This window comes from Xiphophorus couchianus, chromosome 2 (assembly GCF_001444195.1).
Source record: "Xiphophorus couchianus chromosome 2, X_couchianus-1.0, whole genome shotgun sequence".
Taxonomy (NCBI): Eukaryota; Metazoa; Chordata; class Actinopteri; order Cyprinodontiformes; family Poeciliidae; genus Xiphophorus; species Xiphophorus couchianus.
The window spans coordinates 13,791,450-13,809,974 of NC_040229.1; the positions used below are offsets into that span (position 1 = coordinate 13,791,450).

General features: G+C 37.2%; 1 protein-coding gene across 6 annotated transcripts in view; it reads right to left on the reverse strand.

Annotated features, from left to right (window-relative positions):
- Positions 1–18,525, reverse strand: part of scaper (S-phase cyclin A-associated protein in the ER) — a 64,400-nt gene that overhangs the window by 37,005 nt on the left and 8,870 nt on the right. For 2 of the 6 annotated variants that reach the window (XM_028028649.1, XM_028028672.1), the window contains exons 5-20: positions 16,839–16,939; positions 16,271–16,387; positions 15,635–15,762; positions 15,275–15,561; positions 13,093–13,446; positions 11,915–12,082; positions 11,736–11,799; positions 11,538–11,655; positions 10,186–10,297; positions 9,621–9,761; positions 9,348–9,503; positions 9,100–9,242; positions 8,728–8,809; positions 8,480–8,632; positions 6,407–6,514; positions 2,980–3,116 (exon numbers count right to left, since the gene is read on the reverse strand). In XM_028028649.1, the coding sequence (XP_027884450.1) occupies positions 2,980–3,116; positions 6,407–6,514; positions 8,480–8,632; positions 8,728–8,809; positions 9,100–9,242; positions 9,348–9,503; positions 9,621–9,761; positions 10,186–10,297; positions 11,538–11,655; positions 11,736–11,799; positions 11,915–12,082; positions 13,093–13,446; positions 15,275–15,561; positions 15,635–15,762; positions 16,271–16,387; positions 16,839–16,939 (2,369 nt within the window). The remainder of the gene's footprint in view (positions 1–2,979; positions 3,117–6,406; positions 6,515–8,479; positions 8,633–8,727; positions 8,810–9,099; positions 9,243–9,347; positions 9,504–9,620; positions 9,762–10,185; positions 10,298–11,537; positions 11,656–11,735; positions 11,800–11,914; positions 12,083–13,092; positions 13,447–15,274; positions 15,562–15,634; positions 15,763–16,270; positions 16,388–16,838; positions 16,940–18,525) is intronic. The other 4 variants (XM_028028679.1, XM_028028689.1, XM_028028667.1 and 1 more) reach the window with 3 other exon arrangements.

Consider the following 18,525-nt stretch of genomic DNA (forward strand, 5'->3'; position numbering starts at 1 on the left):
GCAATGCAACCCAGAGTGTACTTGGATTGCCTCAGTCAGGTTGAAATGAAGCATCTGGATGAAGCAATATTACTCCATTTTCCTTTGTAAAACTGATCAAGTTCTGACAGGTTGGTGGGGATCGGTTCTTTTCGAGTTCAGCCACAAATACTCTCTGAGATTAAGGTCTGGGCTTCGACTAGGCCACTCCAGAACATCCACCCTGTTTGTCTTCAAACTATTTCTGTGTAGCTTTAGCAGGATGCTTCTGGTTTTTGTCTTGCTGGAAAATAAATGTCCTCCAAAGCCATAGTTCTCTTGCAGGTAGGAACAAATTGTCCTTCAGGAATTTCCTACATATGGTTAAATTAATTTGATCTTCTACCTTTACAAGCCTTCCAGGGCCTGCTGCTGAGAAACGTCTCCACATCTGGCATGATGCTGCTTCGGAGTCTCCCACATGTCTTTTGTCACACTTGATGTATGTTTTTTTTTTTTCCAGCGGTGGCTTTCTCATTGCTAATCTCCCATAAAGCTTTGACTGGTGAAAAACCCGGGCGACAGTTCTTGTCTTCCTACCTCAGGTGCAGAAGCTTGTAGCTCCTACAATGTAGTTACAGGTTTCCTTGTGGCCTCTCGCACTAGTCTCCTGCTTGTACGGTCACTCAGTTTATGAAGACTGTCTGTCCTAGGTAGATTTACACGAGAAATAATCCTTCCTGTTCTTGATGATGAATTTAACTGAACTGTAGGGGATGATTACTGACTTAAAGATTTTTTAGCATTCACCCTTTGATTGATACTTTTCAATAACCTCTTCTCTGATTTGCTTGGAGAGGGTTTTTTTGTTGTTGTTTTGTCTTCATGCTGTAATATTAGCCAGGAATACTGATTAACCAGTGAATGGACCTTCCAGACACAGGTGTCTTTATACTAGAATCACTTGAGACTGCCTCACTGTACTCAGGTGATCTCCATTCCACTCACTGCGACACTATTAGGACAAATTCACTAGACACTTTTAAAGGGGTTGAATGTTTATGCAATCACTCCTTTCCTGTTAAAGATTTTATTTTTTACTTTGTAGAAATCAGTTTTCAATTTAACAGTATTTTTGTGAATTTTGTAAAAAAAAAAAAAAATAAATAAAAAAAAAAAAGTCAAATTTTGTTGTCATACTTGATTAGTAAAAGTCATAAAAGGGTAAAACATCCGACGGGTTAAGAAGTTTTTATAGGCACAGTGTGCGGTTGGTAGAGGCTAGGCTAAGAGTAGCTATGAGCTTACAAAAAGTTCACTTGTAGTTGCAGCAGGAATGTTACACGATTACTTTAAAAATATTTGCTCCAAAAATTTACCTTCAGCTTTTGCTGCCTTCCAGTATTATCATCATCAGGTGTAAAACTCTAGCCATTTTAATTCAAGGTGGTCCTTCTTAATCCAAACTGCCTTCTTAAAAATCTAGGGCATCAATAACTTTAGCAGGTGACCCATGGTCTAACACAAGAGTTTCAGGATAACTTCACCAATTGAAGACATTATTTTCCTCACAGTAAGGTTTGCAATAACTCTTGAGTGAGGCTGGGTTAGTGTAGGGGTAGGCAGCAGCTGTGGATCAGTTAAAAGAGTAGTTATCCTCATCTTGGGAGATAAGAAGTTCAATTCTCAGCCACTCAAGTTATTTCAAATGTGTGCAAGACCCCAAATAACCAACACTTTTTACACACTTCTATGTGTTCATTGTAGGGATGTAACATTGCACAAACTAACAGTACATATCTCAGTTTTGAAGTAACACTTTTATAGATAAGAAAAAAAAAGACAAAAAAACCCCACAAATGCCAAATTTTTTTTCTCTCATTCTAACTAGATAAAAATGGTTAAAATGAGAGAATGAGTGAAAGTAACTTCACAGTGCCCAAATTAACAGGTAATATGTCAAACACATAGTGAAAAGTATTTTATTATGGGAAATATAGAAAATGATTTTTTTCTCCTTCAATTAATTTTGTTATAATGTCAAGCTAAATATAGAATGATAGATTTTAACCAAAATTAAACCTCTAAAAAAAAACCACACACACAAAAACACATATACTGCTGGAGTAACTTCACTTTCCTTTTTGTATCAAACTTTAATTCAACAGTGCTATTCAGGCCATATGTCAAACACAATGTGACTGAAAAATAACTCTTATTATGAAAAACTTATAGAATGATTTAGAAACAATTAATTTGTTTCCTAATCATTTTAGATTGGTGTTCACAGTTTTTTAGAAGCATGACACCATTTATTTGAAGTTTCGTAGTGCTAAATTAATTAGACTATCACAGTTTGAAAAGTGTATATAGGCATGTGTGTGAGAGTGTATATAAAATAGATCTCATGTGTTGATGATAATTTGTTTATGATGAAATCCTCCAATAAGCTGCCTCAATAACATCTCTATACCTGCTGTTAGTCAATAAAAACTGTCAACATCGTCTCTTTCCATTCTCCTCCCGTTTTTGACAGTGAATTAATCTGACAGAGTTGAAGTTCAGGTTATGACATATAGCACCATCACCTCCAATTTGTTGATTACTATTGATTTACTTTGATGCATCATTTAAAAATCAATAACGTAGAAGAAGAAAAAAAAAATAGACATGCTCATACCGCCTTTAACATATATCTTGTACACTAAAGGAGACTTCAGATTTGGCGGTGCTATGGCAGCAATTTGGAGAAGAGCTCTTTACAGAGGGAAGAAGAGGACCTATGGATCGATCCGCAGCTTTGCTCCCCAATCACAGAAAGTGGTCATAAATTCACCTCATCAGTGCCATCTTGTAGATAGCAAGGATGCAAATATAATCCGCTTTCTGACTCCTTGTCACATATATATATATATATAAAAAAAGTTCTGGCTCAGGTTTGGTTCGAGTGTGTGAGAAGATAAGAGTCAAGCGGGACAAAAAACTGTTGGACAGAATTAGAGAAAAAGAGGATGTTATTACCTGGAGTTCATTCTGGCACGAAGCTTCTTTGCTTTCTTCCTCGCTTTCTGGCGCTCTTCACCATCCTTCACACTCTCAGAGGAGACGGAGCTGTCTGTCAGTATGTCCACAATATACTTCTTTAAGGAGAGATGCTCCTAAAAAAATAATGGAAAAAGGTATGTGGTATATATACAGCTGGAAAATTATTGTTAGAAAATGTAATCAATTGTAGAAGATAAAAATATATAACACAGAGAGAAACTGAACCACCAGCTTAATCTTCTGGATGTTTAAACTATTCAGTCAAATGTTGCAGGGTTGTAAACACCTAACATATGAAACATAATTATTGTCAAACCCAAAACAACTTACATTGAAATGTTATTGCACAATAAACACAAAGACACCCACAAAGGAACCAGCTATTGATCAGAATTGGACACATTTTAGCTTGATGAGTGCCAACTGATGACAGGTGGTTAAGAAATTCAAAATAACTATTTTTTTTTCATATCAGTGAACACACCATACCCATTAGCAACTAGAGAATAAAAAAAAGGAAGAAATGGCTCAAAACCTTGATTGGTGTAGTTTTTTAGTGAATACACAACTGCTCACAAACATGTAAAAAGATCTACATTGTGTGCCACCAGCACGAGTGATTACCTCTAACTCTCCATTGTCTTTTATATCTACAAGCCCACCCATAAACATGCAAGCCCCCTGGAGGTGTTGCCTTCTGTCTGGGCACTGTCAAATGATTCTGATGTTTCCACCAGCAGACAGGGGAATGTAACTCCATTTGGACACCACGATGCATGTGCAAGAAACCAATTACCCAATTATCCTGTCATCTAGCACCCCAGAGAATAGGATGGCCATCAGATAAAGGGTTTCTTTTCAGTAGTGGAGCTAACCTGTGTGTGGGATACCATAGCCTTTGGTCAAGTGTTGTCTCTGCACCTGCTGTATGAATGGAGGCTGTCACTGAGAGGGGTAATAAAAACCTCAATTGTGCAAAAGCAAATTAGTTCCACAAAAGTACAGACTGAATCCAAACTTAACCTATAGAAAGTGAAACGGTCTTTTCCATAAGAATAAAAGGCATGGATTACATTTTGAAAACAAAATTTAAAGCCTAAAAAGAAAGTCATACATCACATTAGCAGAGTAAGTCTCTATTTATTCTTGTTATAACTAATTAATTCAGAAAACTTATAACAAATTATAGCACATCGTCTTATTTTCAAGAATTTAAATTTCCATGTGACAAAGTTTGTTGTGCTGTTTAGAGTATTTTGCTGTAGGATTTTTGAAAACAAATCATTCATTACATTTCAATTTCTATATTCTTTATACGTATGTATCTTTCCCCTCTTATCACTAATATTGCAGGTCAGTCATGACTCATGACCAAAGCTGTCCTGTGATTGAGAAGTAGCTGATCTGTAATATCTCTGAGAGGCACAAGCCACTTACCTAATGGAAGTATTTTAGTCATCTAAACCAAAACATCATGGATTACAAAAATCTCAACAGCTAGATCAAACGCTGCTGGAATATCAGTGGACAACACTGAGACACGAACTACAATTTCTTGGCAAGTTTAGCAGTTAAGAGTTTCAGCCTTGATGACAGACAGCTGTCTACCACAGAACCACAGAAACAAAGCACCAAAGACACTGACCCAAGGGCGCAGCTCCAGCACAATATCACAGATTGGCTCTGATGGCAGAAATGTGATAGCGCTGGAAATGTCTCTCGCTCTTCCTGACAACCTGGCCAGTCACACATCTAAAAAGGGAGCTTTTTACAAATGTATATTTTACAGGATGTGTTTATCTGTTCACTGGTGCTTTAGTTCAATACAAAACCCTTTTGATTGGCATACATCTGCATGTCATGTTGGTCTTAAGGTAAAGCTATCCTTCTACAAAAGATCAAATTACCACAATGATATTTGTTTTAGTGTTTCAGAACAAGATAACAACATCAAGCACCTTTTTCTGAGGTGATTAATAAATAAGCTCACCAAATCATAAGAGAATTAAGACAAACTTTTCATTTATATCTGAGAGCACTACCTCATATGCAGTTAAAACAAGTTTGTATTGTTTCAAGGGTATTATTCGATATTTTTCAGTAAAATAAGACTGGAACAGTGAGGGAGTATTGTGACCTTATAGCACCTTACAATGTCAGTGATTAAAAAAGAAATCTCTATTGGCAAAAATCTGAATTGGCAGGTTAAATATACACATACTAAATACCACAAAGGAAACGTAACACACTGATTTATTTAGATACTTAAAATAAAAAATGCATCTTGCACATTATTATTTTTTATTAGTAGTAGTAATAGTAGTGGTAGATATATTCTTAGTTGTAACAGTGGCAATGGATGCAGTAGTAGTAGAAGATCTATTAGTAGTAGTAAAAACTAGATTTTCAACTTGCGTAGAACAAATCTATCTTCAAGGCAACTAGACCCACCATACAGTTTGTAAAAGCTGCAAGACAGGTCATAAAAAGTAAATTTTTAATATAATCAGACAATTGTCATACAAAGTTGACAGAGATGATCAATAAAATAAAAATGCAAACTGTAGTACATTCTTCCTTCTAATCTGATCTAGGCAATAATCACATTTTGAACTTTACCCAAAAAGTCTTGAGTAAAAAACATAAATAAAACAAAAATGTAAGTTTGTGCTAAGTTTCACAATAGCTGCATGGTTCCAAAGCTGTGCTAAAATATTTCACTGAAACAACAGATCAGTAGGAACAGCAACTAAAAACGGTGAGATTAATTTGAGTATGCTACAATTTTGACTAAAAAACTAGATTTACACCTTTTAGGAAAACAGTGACAATGTTATAAAATAGTGTAAGTAAATCCGAATGTATGCTCCGAATGACTTAAGAGGGAAGTAAAAATGCAGTAAGTGCCTAAAAATAGTGAGATAAGAGGAAATAATTATTATAATGGAGAGAGCAAAAAGTCAGAGGTATTGATTGTTCTGTGTTAAAAGGTAAAATAAAAGGAGCAGGAAGACCAAAGGGGCTGCTTCTAGCACCAACAGTTGTCAGCCACACAATGAGCTTTACTGAAAAGCCAATCTCATATTGCAGCCTGACAGAGTGCCTTGCAATAAGAAGCTGCTTTCCCACAGAAAGCCACTCTATGACAAAAAAAAAGGCCTAGGGACAACAGGGTAACATCAAACCTTCACTGAAGCCTAACTATGTACATTTCTAACCTCACAAAGCAAGCAACAGTGCTGTGACAGAATATAATAGGATCTATAAACGATCACATTGCCTACGTCAAAAGGACAACTGCTGTTTCACTTTGTCTATTTACAAAACACAAGCGGCAGCAGGGCACTAGTCTCTGACACAATAAAGGGATGTTTGTTCCCAGCAGCGTGTTGGTGATACGCACCACTTCCTCATCAGAGAGCTCCCGGCCTTGGATGCTGCTACTGTCTCGCACGGCCTGCTGGTGCCTCTTGCCCTTGGTGTGGCTGAACAGGTGCACCTCTGAGGTGATCTGCAAAAGCAAACATAGTGGTCAGAGGTCAGTGCAATGGGCACAATGGAGGCAAGAGCAAGAAAGGGTTCTACCCTGGTGACACAATACATCACACAGATAAGAACAATGGGCCAATCTATGGCTGCTAAACCTCAGTTTAGAGAATAAATTGTACAACACATGCTGCACTAACTCCAACTTAAGGAAGATTGTGTTTGTCACTATTTTACCTGCACAGGATAAATAGTGCCTTGCAAAATTATTCATACTTCCTCAATTATTTCACATTTGTGAATATTTTGAGGGAGTTAAAGATCAAGGTAATTGTAAGAAAGCGGTCAAGTCTCAATGACTTCAGCTCATTATCAAAAATACATTGTCAAAATATCAGTGGAAACATAAAAAAATGATCAACAAATGAATTAAAAGTATTTTACTTCTAAATATGAATAATTTAAGAATTAATTAAATTCGACTCAATACTTTTTAGAACCACTTTTCACTGCATATTCTGTAAAATGTCTCTAACGGCTTTGAACTTCTAGAAATTGAATGTTTTGCTTTGTCCTCTGAGTCTGATCGGGTGTTTTGCCACAGATTCTGAGTTGGAACTACTACTTACACATACTAATGATGTTCTATGTTGTATTGCTTTAATACATAAAACCCCTAATAAATACATGGAAGTTTGCACATTGTGTAACTTGAAAGCACAAAGGTTCAAAGGGTATGAACATTTTTTCAAGGAGGTCTTACTGTAGAGCTTGTCTGATAAATTGCCACGCGATGAAGCAGTAGTGAAAGCAGCAATAGTTTTTAATCATTTTCTGCAAACCGGCCATTTGAGGTGGTTTGTGTTTAATGTCATTAAACAAAGTGCTCGCTGCTGACCCATCCGTGATCTCTGGTGTCAGATGTCAGCCCAAGGTCAGTTAACATTTTAACAAGATTCCCTATTTTGCCCTTGACCCTTCTCTTTATCTGATGCCGGTTGGAAGTGCCAAGGTGTCCCACCCTTGTTATAATGGCAGCCAGTTAATCAAAGATAAATGTGTGCTTGTGCAATTTACTGCCAGATGCTTTAAAAGAAAAAAAAAAGGAATATAGTAATTTATACGTCAGTTTAATAAATGCTGTTAAATCAACATTTAAATGAGCACTCTTTAAAAATCCTTTGAATAACCTTCAAGTCAGCATTTTTCCTATGGAGACAGCCAAATATTGCATCAAAGTTGCTTCAAATTACCAAAGCCCAAAAAACGGTACATTAGTCTTTTCCTGTTTTTATAATTAAACAAGCCAACATCAAATAATGATTCAGGTCAGCAAATCCTATAACATTATCAATTTTACTTAACAGTGTGTGTCTAAATGCAATGTTAATCATTTCCACAACATTTCCACCATGTGATTCTCAACACTGAAATAACCCCAACAGAGTTGTGCTAAATAGTGTGTGGCTGAAAGGGAGAAATATTTAATATCTGGTGAATCAGCATCCACCTTTAATGACAAGTCACAGGATTTCACAGATGGCCGGCTTCCTCCATCTTCTGTTGTCCAGCGTGTCTTATTAGTCTTAGCCATATTGCTCGGCTCTTTTCCGCCGTTTCCTATTGTTTATCAGCAGCTATCATTTATTCTTTGTGCATAATCAGCTATAAACATTTAAACATTGCGCTGGTTGATATGATGTTTATGATGATTTGGTTGGCAGCATGCCAATGCCGCTCTTGGTAAATGTTCCTAAGAATTATTTTATGTAAATAGTTAATGACATTTGGCATTTGTCACACATTTGAATCTGATTCAGAGTTAGCTGTTGACACATTTAAAGTTACAGAACAGATATTCCACTTTCAGCTAATTTGACCCTTCATATTATTTTGCTGTATGGAGAATTTTATGCTAATGCTGAATTTCCATTTGAATGTTTGAGCAAAATGACACACAAGACAACACAAGCTCTGAAACATTACATACCACAACACCACAAAGTGAGCACTGTTTCTTGCGCTCGTAAGGTGTCAGTTTAGGGGCGTAGTCTGTGTTCGCATGTCGACCACTGCTGAGCTCAGCAGCTTTCTCTTTTCTTTGCTCTATTTGCTCCATATGCCTTCGGCTGCTCTCGTCATGCTGGGAGAAATCCAAAAACAATGAAAACAATGTAGGTTTATTAGGAAAGAGGATATTCCTGGAGCATGTCTGCAAAAACAGCAAAATATGCACACCTTCATTTGAATTTTCTTCTGAAGCTCCTCCATGGCCTCTTGCTGGGCGGCACTAAGAGCAGCCAGACGCTCCTCTCGGTCTCTTTAGATTTAAAAAGATGTAGTTAAATGTAAATGCTCACATACATACCTTATGTTGTTCAATAATATAACAGATAATTGACAAATGCTTTACATCTATTTGCTGAATTTTAGTAAGAGATTAAAGTAGTCATACTCTGAACTTTTTCACATTTTAGTAAGTAGTGAAAGTAGATATTCTTGTATAATGGAAAAAAGTAATTCATAATTTTATCAAAACAGGACTGAATTCACATGTATCCTAAAACAAGATTAAAAACACCCAAATTTAAGCAATGTTAGAGCACAAACCTGGCCCTTTCCCTTGCTGCATCCTCCCTGGCTTTCTCTTTCTCCTGCCGCTGCTGCTCGATACGAGCCTCCTGCTCCTTCCTCTTCGTAAGCAGCTCCTCCACTCTTGCCTGCCGCTCTGCTTCTAAGACCCGCTTGCGTTCCTACAAGAGCAAAAGAAAAATAACTAAATGTAGATATAGCTAACAGTCTAATTGGCAAATTAAAAATACAAACAGACTAAAACATGAAATAAATAGAAACCCAACCTGCACTGCCTCATCTCTAGCCTGCTTCTCTTCCTGTCTTCTCTGCCTTTCTTCCTGCAGCTCATTAAGGCGTTGTTCATATTCATTTAACTTGGCTAGGGCGTCGTGCCTCTTATTCTGGGCTTCCAGAGTGTTGATGAAAGCTATTTCATTCACCTGATGTTACAAACAGAAAATGGCAAGAACACACAACATAAACTAAGTGATGTTGTTTCAAACTTAAATTTTGGAAAGGACACATTGATAGAATTTTTTAGGAATTCCCTTCTCTACCTTGGCCTCTTCTTCTTGAGCTTTCTTCACAATGGCCTGGAGTTGCAGCTCTCTCTTGAACTCGGCGTGCAAAAGCTTTTCTTCCATCATCTTCCGACGCTGGTCCAACAACTGCTCTTTCCATTTTCGCACATCCTTTTCCTACAGAAAGTGAAGAGTGATCAGCTGGTGAGGTGAGACTAGAAGAATGCATAATAGATTCATAAAGACTAAACAGTGATATCCCCTCTGCCCCCATTTTATGCCTTCACTTGCATGTCCTTGTGGGGATTAATAAGAATAAACACCACTTTATGAATTTATGTGGTTAACCCAATTTATTCGACGACTTTTTCATTTTGCTATGGCTTGGAGAATGAAAACAAACTTCATGAAAGGCTGTAGATTTTGGCAAGAGATCTCATGTCTGGCTGCGGCCAGCTGGCCTAAATGTAACAGGAGAGAATTTTAATATTTAGTGATTCTATGAGGCAGTGTGTTGAAAGACATGCTCGTTGTGAGCCAGTGTGAGCACAGCCTGAATAAAGTTTCTTTAGTAACCTAGCCATCAGGCCAGCTGACTTACTCTCTCCATGAGCTTCTGCAACTTGAGCGTCTTTTCCTCACGGAGTTTGTCCCTCAGCTGCTGTGCCTTCAGTTGTTTCTCCTCGTGTTTCTTCTTTGACTCCGCAATTGTTCTGTAAAAATTATGGAAAGAAATCATTCAGTGACCTGCCTTAAAATGGTGGGAGGTTGCAAAAAATGACAAGGGATTAAAAAAAACTAATTTATGATCATGATATCAATTAGTGGGGGAAAAAGGGAAGGTTGACGTATCAAAAATTCCTCCATATGAGGACAACAGCTTCAGAACCAATGAAACTATGACCAATGAAATCTGAAATATTGCAGCAATTACCCTTTAAAAAGATCACTTAATCACCCTTTATATTGTTATCTACAGTCACTGCAGACAGTATTTACTGTAGATAACATGTGTATGTGTATGTAGGTTCACCTCCACACCCCCATATTCACCTTTGTAAGGCGGATGCTTGAAAATTAAACTGATGGCTTAGCCTGCTTTCTGATTACTTTGGTCAATACTTTTCTGAAAAACTGAGGGCAATGAAACTTCATCTTTTAACAGGAGTAAAAATGTAAAAAAAAAAAAAAACATGATAATGACACGTTTTGGTACAGAATTCCACTCATTTGAGCCCAATACAAATTGACCATTCAGACAGGAAAGTTCCATAACATCTTCCTCACTTCCTCACGTCTCAAGCTATGCCAGGTGTCATCAACACAAATAGCAAGGTAGGGATCAATTAAAGAGTAGCTGTAAAGATTTCAGTTTAAGAAAGCTGAGAAAAAAAAGTGAATTAATGTGTATTACGTCTTTATGTAAATATTCTCAAGAAAATATTGGAACGATTCCTTTACACTCTGGGGTACAAATGTTACAAAAGTAGTTGATAAATACCATCTCTTTGTCAGGTTGTAATTCATTTAAGTCAAGCACATTGTTTAGGTTGCCTTCTGTTGCATTTCTTGTCCGTTTAGCTCCAGAATTGGTTGTAGCTAACTTCCAGTCACAAAGATTTATTGATGTGTGTAAGTTGCTAGACTAATTATGATTCAACTTTATCTATACAAACTAAACAATAGTATTTTTGGAAGACAAAACCAAAAATAGTTTTTAAAAACAGTTAAATACTAGTTCTGGGTTAGCGAACTTTCATGTCCTAAAATCCCCTGAACAACAAAATATAATTTGCAAACAGTTTCTGACAACAGTCAAATTGCTTCTCAAACATTAAGTAGTTACATCTGATCAGTTTGAAATGGCAGAGCAGAACAAAACAATATTGTGAGAAATCACTTTATTAAACCAAACAGCACTTGGAAAATCTGCGTAAAAGAAAAATATTTTACCTTTTGCGTGATGGAGAGGACAATTTCTCATGCATGTGGATTCCATGTCCAGGAGGGCGGGCCGGCTCTTCCTCTACCATATCCCCCCAAGAGGTACTCTGACGCCAAGATTCTCGAGCTACAAAAAGGGAAACCAATTTAAATATACTGACCTCTGTGACTCTTGCATAAAAAAATGGCAGACGTTACATTCCATACCATCAAATTCAGCCAACATATCGCTCCAATCGATGTTGCCTCCATAAACCCCACAACTGTTAGCCTTTGGTGGAAAGTTGTATTTAATCAATTTACAAAATTTCTTGATTTTAATCAATTAATTTCTGATTAAAAATTAACATGGTGAAGTAAAACAAATAAAGCATGCGTAATCTTACAGAAAAATCACTTTCATTGTCAGTTTCCAGGTCGTTATTCTCTGCCTGAATCTCTCTGGTCAGCTGCTCCTCTTCAGCGATGGCACTGGCTATGGCCTCCTCATTGGCCTTCTCCAGCCGGTCCGCCAACTCCTCTTTCTTGGCCAGAACCTCTGCCATTGACTGAGGCTGCGCACATCCACCAGTTCAATTAGACAAACAAATTAACCACTTTAAAAATGTAACATGGTTCAAACTTAAACACTTTACGCTGGGTAAATAGACTACAAAAAATATTTAACTTACAAAAAAAAGTAATAAAAGATATCTGGGAATAAATAAAACCTTTAAAAGAAATATAAACTCTTCTATAGATTAATGTGTATGATTGGTTTCATGTTTCGCTTCATTCTAAGTATCTTTGAGGACTTAACATGCAATGGTATAAGCATAATACACTGAAAGTGATTTACTTCTTATTATTATACCAGGTAAAGGACTATTTAAAATCAGTTAAAGGTTCTGCTATGACTTTTATGAGCGTGCATCAAGAATCAAAATACCATTTCAATCCAATCACAGTTTAAACCACACAACCACCACAACTATTACAAGTCAGGAAGCATCCAAAAGTCATGCAGGGCACATTAACAGTGAGGGTGAAGAGATGGTGGAAGGAGACAACTTAAATCTTAATTTAAGGATTGGAGTGTTAAAAAATAGAAAATACACAATTCTAGGGAAGCACAAGCTTCAAACCATCTTAAGTGGAAAAGGCATAATTTATTTTGGAGTTTCTTCAGGGCGGTTTGGGATTTCTTAATTTTATATTAAATTAGTCTCATGATGACCTAAAAGACACTACACTTGCCTTTTAACACCAATTGCATTATAATTGCATACAATTTGGAGCAGAATCTCATGTACCAAAAAACATGCAAACATTTACTTGAAGTTGAGAGATTCATTTTAACCAACAGTCTTGAAATGCTTTCTGTAATACATAAGCCATCTAGTCACAGCTATTTTTACCAATGAATGCTGCTATCCCAACACTAAACAGAGCTACAGGGTCATGTCTGCACATTTTGGTCTGAAGGTTTCTTGAGACCGACTTTGTTTAGGCGATAAAGAACCCTAGGGGATCTCTGCCCTCTCAGCCATCCCCTCCCTCTGCTCCTCCATCTCTCAGCACTCACAGTAGAAAGCTCTGTGGGGTCCAGCACACTCTCCAGTTTCACCGCTGCCATGGGAGCCTCGGCCCGTCCTGGAGCAGATGTTGTCATGCCCTGTGACGCGCCTCCCTCAGCTCCAGCGTCCCCAGAGGCCAACATACTACTGAGCCCATTCGTCTGGTGCATGTCGACGGATGCTGTAATGGTCTGAGCACAGACTGGGATTGACATAGTAATAGAGTCTGTTGGTGGGACTGGGGCTTTGGACTGGGGGCACTCTGTGGCCTGGAATGGGACAAGTGATGCTACAGGGGGAGGCACGTCTTCACAGGGTGCGTCGACACAGTGCTCTGAGTGTTGTATAGGCTCTGCTGGAGGCTGCACCAACAGTCACACAAACACACAAACTGAATTAAAGACATGCATTTTTTTCATCCAGTTCATTATGATGATGTAAAACAAATCATGCAGGAAAGCTGAACTAACATGCTTTTAGACATGGGCCAGTCACCACTGTCAAGATATCCTGAGGTTCTATAATGTTCTTAAACTTTACATCACAATATTTCTCGAGTTGGAAGCAACGTTAATCAGATGGCAAAGTGCTGATTTAATCGGATTTTTCTATAGTTGACCAAAAATACTTCCATTTGCTGACACTAAAAAAATATTTCAATTGTTTGGAAATATTTTCAGCCATTAAAAAAAAGAAAAGGAAAAAGCACTTTATGTTAAATACATCTGCATGAAAAATGTCCTGCGAATAAAGTTTATGTATCAGTTTAAGAGTCTAAGTATCAAAACAATAAATACAGTGCTCCTTCACTTCCTTTATGAAAACTCCTCATCGTTTTCATAAAGGCAATGGTTTTTAAAACTGATATACGAGGTACGAGTGGCATGTCGACTGCAGGCACTAACTGGGAAGATAACCTGACTAACCAGCTAATATCGTGCAATTCAATTAAAAAGCAGAATGAGCAGCCTCTCAGAAAAAACACATTTCAACTGGCCATAATCTCTGCAGATCAGGTCGAAAACCTCTGCATCGCATCAGATTCTAAATTAAGTTACACAAGCCACATTAACAACTTAACAAAACTATTTTCTCTCTCAGTCCAATGCAATAGTTTAAGTACTCACTTCTATAATATGTAGAACCAATTGTTATATTAATCAGATCTTTAAAAAAAAAAAAATATTAAAAAAACAGCAAAATGTATGAAATTGCCTATTATTACAACCTTTACCTGTCCTTCAGTTTTTAGTTAGTCAATTATCACTTATGTTTTGCAATATTTGTTTCATTGAGCAATATTAAAAAGGTTTTGTGGTTATTCAATACTTTTTCATGTGAAAACTCTAATAAAATGCTTGCAATTTTATTAGGGTTTAGGTTTTTATAATGTTTAGTCTTTGCTAGTTTTTATGTTTATTTATTTATTGTTTCCTCACTAAATGATTTCAGTTTCTCACTTCATCATCCTTTAACTGATAAACCTTTGTCCTAGTTTGGGGAGTTTATACTGAACGGTTCATCTCTTTTTACGCTTCTTACAGCACTTTGTGTTAAATACATCTGCATGAAAAATGTCCTGCAAATAAAGTTTATTTAAGTGATAAGTCTATGTATCAAAATAATGAATACATGTTGTAGAAAGCATTATTATAATTGTCAAAATCAATGTTAAAAGATCTGTAGTGCTAGGAGTAATTGTTGCTTTTAGGTTTAAATAAAAGCAATAGAACATGTTATTGATTTTTCTTTTCAGATATTGCATTAATAAATATAAATCATTATACTGCATTTTTAACTTAAGGTTATCATATGGTGACAATCTCCTCCCAGCCCATGTCTACTAATCATGCTCTGGTCATCGGAGACAAACTGAGCTGGTAGACTAATATACAGATTTGTATTTTACAACAACCAAAGGTTATAACACACCCTTACCAAGTGTGTTTGAGGTGTTGTCAGCTTTTATTCATGAGAATGAAAACAAGTCTTTCTGCTTCTAAAATGTACAATCAATCGCTTCAAAGCTGACAGGCCCGTCTGGACGCTCTGCCTATTAATATCTCAGAGCCCAAAACAAAAACAAATGCGGCTGATAAAATGAGCTAATGTTACACTGTTCCATGTGAATAATTGATATCCAGGGACTGTTCTAGCAGAGAGATGTCATGCGGTACTCAACATTAGTACCTCCATTATGTGTCCATTTTGTGGATGTTCAACCTCCTCCACTGGGACAGGCTCCTCAGTAACTTGCTGCCTGAAGTCAGTTTGGGTCATGTCCTTGTCCGAGGGACACACAGGACGGCGCTGTGGCTGTTCCTGTGGTGGTAGATGTGACCGATTACACTTGGCGCTGTCCTGCTTAGCGGGGACATGGGCCAAGACAGGACTGACCTTGGCAACCATGGAAGCAGAGCGGGGTTTGGCAGTCCGTCCCCGCTGCACCGTCTCCCAGCCTTCTGCATCTTTTTTACCTGGGGGGAGGGGGGGTTTATAAATACTTTTTTTTGACAGTAGGGTGGAGTTGGCTTTTGAGTTGTTTCTTACTCGGTTTTTCTGCTGGTAATGTGGTTGGTTGACTGGTGCTGTGGGTGGCCTGAGTGCACTTTACTCTGTCCGCCCAGCTGGGCCCTGTGTGGGAGAGCCGAGCGGCGGCCAGAGCTGGTGGAGTACTACTAATGAAGATCAGAGACACATATAAACAAAAATGTAAAAAAAAAAAGGCAATGTAAGCGGTCAACCAAATATCAACATAGAGGTAAAATTGACTTAAAAACAAAGCTTTTATTGGTAAGACCCTGAAAAACACTTCAAACTACAAAAGATTGTCCGTCTACCCCTCCCTGTAGGCTCTAGTGTGAGCTAGCATAGAACTGGATTATACAACAGGGCTCTGTCATGATCAATATCCATTTCCTGCAGCATCAGATTACAAAGCAGTGCACATATTGAACCAATGCTTCAGCAGTCTTTAACCGACGCTTTCCTCTACACCTTTTCACTAATTCTGTGAGTGAAGAGTGAGAGCCTCAACAAATCACATTAAACCAATACCTCAATAATCATCAGCCTATTTGCTACACACTGTTTGCTCTTTCAAATATCATCAAATTCAAAGTGCAATCTAAAAAATAAAAAACACATTGTCAAAAACAAATGCTTAAAAGAAAATAGTATGCTTACCCAAAGTTTAGGGTGCGACGTGTACCTGAAGATGGTACTATTCTGTCTGCAGTGGGACTTGGCATTACATGGCGTCCAGGGGACATCTTTCGCACCTCCCACGCTAAAGAAGTCGGTCTGCACAATTTTAACGAGATGCTTTATTTGAAATTTCCTGATTCATTGTAAATCCATATGCATAGACCTGCCTCACATTATATGTATAAAAGCTGAATAGCTAATTATTGCCAAAAACATGCAAAAGTTTGAGATTGCCCTATTGATTAACAGTACACTTTATATGGACAAATAGGGAGGCGGCACTTGGAATTTAATTTCTTAGTCAATTTATGACTGCAGCGGTCACTGTGTTAAAGAGAAGCCAATAAACTCATGGATCGCTTTGAATTAAAGCCAAGACTATTGATCTTTTCTGTTTGTGACTCAAAGCCATAGAGCAGACACCCGCACTTCCCGTCTCATTGCTGAGAACAGCTTAGCAGAAGGATTGAGTGAGACTTGGAAACAAATAAGGACAGAAATCAACGGTAAATAAAATTAATTAAAAAAACAAACAAAAAATACTCGCCTATTCTGGGCATCTGTTTTCTCCAATTTTTCCTGAAGCTGAATCCAGTCTATGAGTGCTTTGAAATCCCGAACATAGTTGTCCAACATCATCAACACCTCCTAAAAAATATTAAAGATCAAGGACCAAAGTTGATATTACTCAGATGCACCAAATAGTAATCAGAGAATTAAAAACTAGTAAAGTCTGAAAGGTTTCAAAGTAGCATTTACTGATTAAATATGGGGAAATGCACCAACTTTGAAGAATTTAATAAAAAGGAAAACATTTCATGATTTGTCAGTATCTGATCTGCCAATACTGATTAACTTTGAAAGCTATGAAAGCTGTTAAAGCAAAACATAAACAGGGATTTTTGTTGAAAAGTAAAAAACAACCCTGTGACATTTTCTTCTGGGCAAGAACATAATCCTTACAGAAGCTATACACCTAAGAATTTAGACAAAATAACATTGGATCACATACATGAAATACATATGCTGCAATATAATACCTTAAGTACAATCCGTCTCAGACCGTTTGCCACACTTAATTTTATTGATCTTTTTTAGTTTAAAAAAATATATAAACAACAGTAACAATTTCCACCTAAAGGGCTCTCTGGCCACCCAAAAGCTAGCATATGAAGCTACCTTAAAAGGAAGAAACCAACTCATGAGAATTGAACAGCAATGAGGACGATCTACCTTATAGACGACAGCAAAGTTTCTGTGCTTTGATTTTTAAAAAAAAGTAAAATCATGCTCTAGTCTTTTATTATCTAATTTCGTCATGTTTGAATCTGAAGACATGATTTTAAAAATCTTGCCATATTTAACATAAATTTTAAATGAAAAAAATATACCCATTACATACAAGACTTTTGATGACTTACAGAAAGCCTTTAACTTAAAGCCAGTAAATCTAGCTTCACCTTAACTCTACTTTATGAGATTTCACAATTATAAAAACCTGTTTCAAATAATTACTTAAAAACATGTGAGCCATCATATAGCAAGGCGACCCCATTTGGTTGATCAATATTAAGTAACAGGCACAGCCATAGGAAGTTAATATAGGTTTGCTTGATAACAAGAGCTATGTAAAGACAAACACTTCACAGGAAAGCGCTAACGAAGACCAGAGCAGCATGCCAATCCTTTACATCCTTTACAACAAATGGTTATTTGCACTTGGACTGAATTGCAGCATTGGTTTTGCAGATGTGGTGGCCTGTGAGAAGCTTTTTTCCAGAGCTGCAATGAAACAGACACAACTGATTGATGTGTAGCATGAAGGGAGTGGTAATTGAGAGTAAAGCTTCATGGTGCTTTTAGTTAATAGACAAGTCAATCCGGTGAAAGATGCGTATAGCAGTGTGCCTGCTGATTAGCAATGGTCAACCATCACAGTCCGCTATGGTGTTCATTTGGTAATGAATGACAACATGGGAAGGGAACTGCTTATATTCTTGATAATATAAGCAGGTGGGAAGCAATCAAAGTGGTGTATAAACAGAAACTATTTAAAAATATAATACATTTATAAGAAACAAGTGGTGACCATTTATCCTGTTAGAGAGTCAGAGTCTCCATTCTGCTCTTGGTTAAGAAGAGCATTATTAAGAAAAACATATCATCCCGCCTGCTCAGAAAACAATTTTCATTTGACACAGAAAGCAATTTCTATTAGGTCAGTAAAGAGTGCT